The 7558-nt window shown below is 46.5% G+C and overlaps 1 protein-coding gene across 3 annotated transcripts in view; it reads right to left on the reverse strand.

Annotated features, from left to right (window-relative positions):
* SPOCK1 (SPARC (osteonectin), cwcv and kazal like domains proteoglycan 1) overlaps positions 1 to 6354 on the reverse strand; it is a 496308-nt gene extending 489954 nt beyond the window's left edge. For all 3 annotated transcript variants that reach the window (XM_034779825.1, XM_034779824.1, XM_034779826.1), the window contains exons 1-2: positions 6271 to 6354; positions 5736 to 5903 (exon numbers count right to left, since the gene is read on the reverse strand). In XM_034779825.1, the coding sequence (XP_034635716.1) occupies positions 5736 to 5903 (168 nt within the window). In that variant the 5' untranslated portion in view covers positions 6271 to 6354. The remainder of the gene's footprint in view (positions 1 to 5735; positions 5904 to 6270) is intronic.
* Positions 6355 to 7558: the final 1204 nt, after the last annotated feature.

The raw sequence follows: 7558 nt of genomic DNA on the forward strand, positions 1-7558 counted from the left end.
GGGAGGTAATTTAAATAAAATGTTTAAAATTACCTTCAACTATATTTCATATTTTTCAACAAAGGATGTGAAAATATTTATTTTACAGAGTTCATTTTAACTGAATGCTTTAAAGTCTTTTAATGACGTTGAAAGGTCATCAGTTCACGCTATTAAAATTTAGTCAGCCCTTAAAAAAATACCCCACACACCAACCTGATCATGCATATATAATGCAGACTTCTCTGAGGTGCACTTCAGTGCTCTGTTCTCATAAAAGAGTCATGACTACTGGGCCATCATATGCAACCATCCTGCTGTCATTGCCCAAAAGAAAAATGGATTGTACTAAAAAGACAATCAATAGCTATCTTCCCAGAGCAGACCATATTGGACCATTGCTTGATACAGCAAAAGCACCAATTCATTTTGCAAAATATTGCCAGAAATTAAAGAAGCCCGATTTAAAATTTTAGGTTTAATTATACTTCAATTTCAAAAACTACTTTAACGCAACATTACGACAGATTTATACATGCAGAAAAGTACAACGAAGTGTTCAAAGTTCCCATTTCCACAGCAACCATATCTCAGCTTTCGTGTGCATATGTAGCATTCTCAGTTACTGTATATATTTGCCCTAATTGTGCAAACATTTATGCATATGAGTAATCTTACTCCCTGAAGTTAATTGGATGACTCGAAGTAGTAAGAACTATTGCTCCAATCTGGCTCCCATAGAGATCAATGGCACAGGGTGAGGCTTTCTGCCCAATAGAACTGGCAGGATCAGGCCTTACAGTATTAACTTTAATTCCGTCATGTAAAATTCTGGGCCCCTGTGCAAAGCCTAAGTAAAATACTTTATCCAGAGATGCTGTACGTCAGTGGTCACCAACCAGTAGATCACAATCGACTGGTCAATCACGGAGCCTCTGACAGTTGATTGCAGTCTCTGGCTGCTAAAAGTCCAGCGGCACAGCAGGGCTAAGGCAGGCTCCCTGCCAGCCCTGGCCCCGTGCCGCTCTCAGAAGCTGCCGGCACATCCTTGCATGTGTGGGGGGTATGGAATCTTCGCGCACTGCTCCTGCCTGTAGGCACCACCCCCGCAGCTCCCATTGGCCGGGAACAGGAAACTGTGGCCAATGGGAGAGACAGGGGCAGTGCCTGCAGGGAGGGGCAGCAACGGAGACCCCCTGCCCCTCCTAGAGGCTGCAGGGACATGCCAGAAGCTTCTGGGAACCGCACAAGGCCAGGGTAGCCATGGAGCCTGTCTTAGCCCTGCAGCACCGCCACCCAGAAGCCATCCGAGTTATGCACCCCCAAGCAGGAGCCCACACACCTCCTGCACTCCAACCCCCTCCCCAGCCCTGAGCCCCCTCCCAGAGCCAGCACCCCATACCCTCTCCTGCACCCCAATCCCCTGCCTCATCCCAGAGCCCCCTTCTGCACCCAAACTCCCTCCCAGAGCTTGCACCTCTCATCCTCACCCCAACCTCCTGCCCCAGCCCAGTGAAAGTGAGTGAGGGTGGGGGACAGTGAGCAACGGAGCATGGAGTGAGTGGGGCGGGGCCTCAGGGAAAGGAAGGGGCCTCGGGGAAAAGGCAGGGTAGATCCTGGGTTGCACTTAAATTCAAAGTGATCTCGTGCTTAAAAAGGTTGGAGACCGCTGTTGTACGTGGTAGATGGGAATAAAAGACCTTTCCCCTGGTGGTCCACACAGCACCTGCATAGTCCCTGTGCAGTTGGTTGCTACTACACACTTAGAGGATGTCTACATTGGGACACTCAGGAGAGTTAAGGCAAATCAACTAAAACCATGAAGTCAATGCATGTAATTTAAAGCACATTAAACCCCCATGTGGATGCTCTAATTCAGGGGTAAAGTGGTCGTAGTTCATTGTAACTTAATTCTCACTATGAGCTTTCTACACAAAAGGTTCATCAATTGATCTGTAGGGAACTCTGCCTTGAAACTGTAGGTAGTGTGGAACCACACAAGTTTTGCTACGTTTAAGCAGGTTCTCTCAGGGAGAATTTGGCCCTGAATAAATATATAAAGTATGTGTGGCATTCAGTTGTTGCAGAAGCCATAACTTTAAATTTCCTGTGTGTGTAAGATCTCACACAACATTCATGAGTATATTTTTAATAAAATAAAGCTATCAGGAGCACAAGTCCACAGTACCATGAGAACGCACGAAGGCTTTTATTATTTCAAACATCAGCAAAACATGTGTTCAATCCCACTAGAAGAGTATGAGTCTGTGTGTCCCACCCACTGGTAAGTCACATAAGCAGCATCAGGTTGATCATAGAATCCTAGAAACGTAGGACTGGAAGGAACCTTGATAGGTCATCTAGTCCAGTACCCTGCATTGAGGCTGGACTAAGTATTATGTAGACCATCCCTGACAAGTGTTTGTCTAACATGTTTTTAAAAACCTCCAATGACATAGATTCCACAACCTCCCTAGGTAATTTGTTCCAGTGCTTAACTACCCTTACCGTTAGGAATTTTTTCCTAATGTCTAATCTAAATCTCCCCTGCTGCAATTTAAGACCATTACTTCTTGTTCTGTCCTGGGTGGCTAAGGAGAACAATTTATCACCCTCCTCTTTATAAAACAACATTTTATGTACTTGAAGGCGGTTATGTACCTTTGAGTTTTCTCTACTCCAGACTAAGCAAACCCTTTCCCTCCCCTCCTCCAATCTTTCCTCACTGGTCACGTTTTCTAGACAATTAATCATTTTTGTTGCTCTCCTCTGGACTTTCTCCAATTTGTCCACATCTTTCCTGAAGTGTGGTGCCCAGAACTGGACTCACTATTACAGTTGAGACCTTGTCAGTGCTGAGTAGAGTGGAAAAAATATTTCTTGGGTCTTGCTTACAATACTCTTGGTAGTACGTTCCAGATGTTTGCTCTTTGGGTTTTTTTGTTGCAACAGTATTACACTGTTGACTCATATTTAGTTTGTGATGCACTATAACCCTAGATCCTTTTCTGCAGTAAACCTTTCTAGGCAATCATTTCCCATTTTGTATTTATTCAATTGATTATTCTTTCGTAAGTAGTACTTCGCATTTGTCCGTACTGAATTTCATCCTATTTAATTGAGACCATTTCTCCAGTTTGTCAAGATCATTTTGAATTTTAATTCTTTCTTCAAAGCACATGCAACCCCTCCCAGCTTGGTATCATCTGCAAACTTTATAAGTGTACTCACTATGCCATTATTGGAACCATTTAGCATTGTGTGTGCCTTCGTCATTGTTGATTAGCCAGTTCAGATTTCACGTGTATAAACAAAACTATTTAAATAATTTAAGCAGAAATATATTTGAGCAATCCTGTCAAACAGTCTCTTTGCTTATGTTTAGATCAGGGGTCGGCAACGTTTGGCACCTGGCCGGCCCAGTTTATTTACCTGCTGACACGGCAGGTTTGGCCAATCGCGGCCCCCACTGGCCGCGGTTCACCGTCCCGGGCCAATGGGGACAGCGGGTAGTCGCGGCCAGCACATCCCTCGCCCGCACTGCTTCTCGCCGCCCCCATTGGCCCAAGACGGCGAACCGCGGCGAGTGGGGGCCGCGATCGGCTGAACCTGCCGAGTCAGCAGGTAAATAAACTGGCCCAGCCCGCCAGGGTGCTTACCCTGGCGAGCCGCGTGCCAAACGTTACCGACCCCTGGTTTAGATATAGAGGTGTACAAAAGTTTTTCTCTAAAAATGTTTCTTTTTCCTCCTAGAAAATAGCTTTGGCAACGAACAGGAAAATTTTTGAAAGAAAATTCTCTTTCTTCAAAAATGTTGAGTGCTTTTTGTTCAAAAAAAAAATCTAATTATATTTTGGTTTTTGACAACTGAAAATTTGAACTTTAAAGCTTTTGGTTGTCAAAACCAAAATTATTTTTGGTTTGTGACAAACCCCCTCCCCCCCAAAAAAAATTTCAAAGAAAAATGTTGAGGACTATGAAAAAAGGTTATCTTCACTGAAATTTTTCACAGGGGAGAAAAAAAGATCATTTCCCAGACAACTCCATTTGGAAAACTAAAACAAACAAAAAAACAACCCAGGTGATTAAACTTTCTTCAAACCTTTCATCTGGAAGAAGAATAATACGTTTCAGTTTAAGAGTAATTTTTGGAAGGGCTCAGAATAAAAGCAAAGGGACTCAACTGTTGGAAGATGTTGGGAGACCCTTATTAAAATTCTGCCCCCAAATTAAAGGAAAAGTTGGATTGATTGATTTGCCTTTAATAGTTTTCACCCTCTCTCGGAATACTGCTAAATCATCATACGGGGCTTGATGCAAATTATTGGGTTAAACCTCATAGCCTCTGTTATGAAGAAAGCCAGATTAGATGATCCCTCCTAACCTGAATATCTGTGACTTCATAATATGTATATATTTGTAGGAACCGTTTGTTAAAATAGTAGCTACTGCATATGTACAGCTTTTCCTAAGTTTCATCAACAGAGAACAACTTCAGACTCAACAGAAGGACCTTATAACAAGAGATCATGGACCTAGTTCCTGAACATTTCTACCAACTTTAAGGCAATACTCTAGCATACTGAGCTCCTTATGATAGTAAGAGCCTAGGCAGCCATTGGTAACTCCATGAAGGAAGTCTAAAGTTTAAATGTAAAAGATAGATAACAAGGTTTCTCATGAAGGAGGAGAAAAAAAAAAGCAACCTGTCTACCCAAAACAAAAGGATAGCAACCCACAACCACAATTAAGATTTAGTCTATAAAAACCAGACAATTAGATGCTATTTTAATTATTGCATCTTGCCCCACTCTTTGCAAGACCTAACACAATGTCAAGGATGCAAAGCATAAAATATAAAATTTTTAATATAATATATAATGCCAGTCCTTCCTTACAATGTTCTTTCCATGTAACCGCCAGCTGGCTACACTCCCTTCTTTCATTGCCCATTTATAGAATCACACTGCAGACATATGCAATAAGGAATATTTAACAAGGTTGTGTTTGCTAATCGTCAGCATTAGTAGTCATGTGCCCCCTATTCAGTCTTGAATAGACTCAAGCAAGTCTCTCAATAGTCACCTCAAATGTTAGCACATAAGACCAAAAGGAGCACCGGGAAACACATTTCACCTCCTATTGCATTGCCTCACTGTACCTCTCTGCATGGAAACTATGGGAATTCAAGACTTGTTCCTTTGTGCAGCATAATACGCTGAAACAAACCGTGCAAAGTAGCCGTATTCCATTGCATAGAGACATGCTATAAGATCTTTAAGTTATTTCATGCTGCTTTTTGTTACAGGAAAATTTTCTCAGAAAATTGCTTCCTTAATCCATGAGCAGAACGGATCACACAATTGCCAGCTTTATTTTTCTACCACCTATGCATGAGAAAAGGTTTCAGGGTTTACTACCTTGTGTCTGGAATCAATACATTTTTCAATACGTTTCACAGTCACTGATCTCTTAATCAGCAGGCAGAGAAACTTCTCAAAGTTACTCCCCGATAGAATATTCAAGATCACACTCTTATAGGTTGGCTGACACCTAGCTCAAAATGCTATTGATCATTTGGGTGTGATTACTCCATGGCTTCTGCTTTTAAAACATCTTTCTCTGGACAACACTAAAGCTCCACCAGCAGCAACCGGTGGCACCAACTACACCTCTCTCTCTCCCACCCACTGCCACTAAAAGACAGGAGAAATGCACTGAAAAGCAGGTGCCTTGGTAAAGGAAGAAGTACTTACATCCCTGAATTTGTTCCAGTATTTATCTTTCTCATATTGCGAAACGGTGCTCAGCCACTTGTCGTTGTCCAAGAAATTGCCATTGTTGTGGTGACTGGGGAGGGTTTCTGGATGCCTGCCTTCCACTTGCAGAAAACACCAAGCAACAATTACCACTATCCTAGTCATCTGCAAAGAGAGGAGCAGCAAAGCGAGCAGAGCTGGGGGGTGAGCGGCAGCCAGGTTTGGGGGGCGAGGTGGGGGGAGTTTGCCTCAGCCACAGCAGCGCTGCCTGGGGAAGCCTTGATGGGGAGGTGGCTCCAACCAGCCCCCCAACAGGGCAACACCCCTGGCCCCGAAACCAAGCTGCAAGCCGCCCAGCCTGGCAGGGGCTGACAGGCGTTGCCCTCGGGGAGGGGGAGAAGTTGCCTTTGCTTGCAGCCCTGCCCCAACTTCGGGGTGCAGAAGCCCCAGAGAACCCCCCAGCCCAGCCCAGCCCGGCCACCCGTCCGGGGACAGCAGAGGGGGACGGAGCGCGAAGTTTGCAGGCACTTACCTTCGGGCCGGCCGGGGCGCTGGGCTCGGCGCGTGCAGCCGCTGCCGCTGCTCGTTCCCTGCCTGTGGGTCGGAGCCGCGGCGAGCCCCGAGACGGCTTCGCCCCGCCGCTTTGTGCGCCTGTCTGGAGGTGCGCGCTGCGCTGCCCGCGGGCGGCCGGCCAAGCGGCGAGATCTGGCGCCATCTGCCGGCCGAGCGCGGGCAGGGCCGCCGCTGCGGCTGCAGAGGCAGAGAGAGCAGCGGGGGGGACACTGCCCTTTTCTTAGCCCCAGCATCACCCTAACTCTGTCGGGCTCCAGGGCGGGTAAGGGGACAAGAGGGGGCCACCACTCCCACTTTGCCAGCAGCCAATCCCCGCTGCTGCCAGCCCCACACGTCTGGGGATCCCCTGCCTTAAAAGGGTGGGGGACAGCCCCACGTGTCGTGGTGACCAATATTTTAACAAGGGGCCCCCACAAAGTCCCCCCTCCCGCCCCCCTTGGCTTGCAGCACAGCCAGGGCAGGGGGCGAGCACCCAAGCCCTGGGAAGAGGCGGGTTCCCTTTGCACTCAGGCAGGAGGCAAACATTTGGGCAAACAAGATTATAGCCACTTCCCTCCGTGGGCGTTTTCAGACCTTGCTCCTTGGGAAAATCCACAGAGCCTATTGATCGTGTGGGACAGCGCTAGGGCTGCACTGTAAGGTCTGGGGTGGCTGGATGGAGGAAGGGGCTGAGGGTGCCTTGCAGAACTTCTAAGGCCTTTGGGGTATCCTGTGCAGGCTTTTATTTTTATTTTTATTTTTTTCATGAAACCCGTGACATTTGCGACAGTCTGGTGCCTCCTAAAGCCATAAAATTGCTCCTCCAAAAAACCTTCATGAGGCCCAAGCAGGATAAAACCCATCTCTGGCAGGCTGGATTGGCAGTGTGCAGGGAGAAGGTGACTTCAGCAGAGGCATGGAAATCATCCTGACTTTCCCTTAGTGGCAGAGTTTTGGCAAAGGACTCCCTGCCCACCCTCATGCTCCTTCCTACTAAGAAACTCCTGCCTGGGATCCCAACATCAAAGAGGGGAGAGGAGATCCTTATTGGAAAACGCACACCTTCAAAAAGGGGAAAGAGACACCATCCATATACCCAAGGAGAGCAAAGAGACTGGAGAGGGAATAAGTCCTGGCCAGTGAGTTTAGGTGAGAAGAGACCCCATCACTCACGGGAAGAAAGTAACGACTGCCCTCATCCTGAAGAGATTCTTCTTGTAGGCTGAGATGGAGGATAAGATTCCCATACCCAGAAGGGGTGGGAGAAG

The sequence above is a fragment of the Trachemys scripta genome, chromosome 8 (genome assembly GCF_013100865.1).
Source record: "Trachemys scripta elegans isolate TJP31775 chromosome 8, CAS_Tse_1.0, whole genome shotgun sequence".
NCBI lineage: Eukaryota > Metazoa > Chordata > Testudines > Emydidae > Trachemys > Trachemys scripta.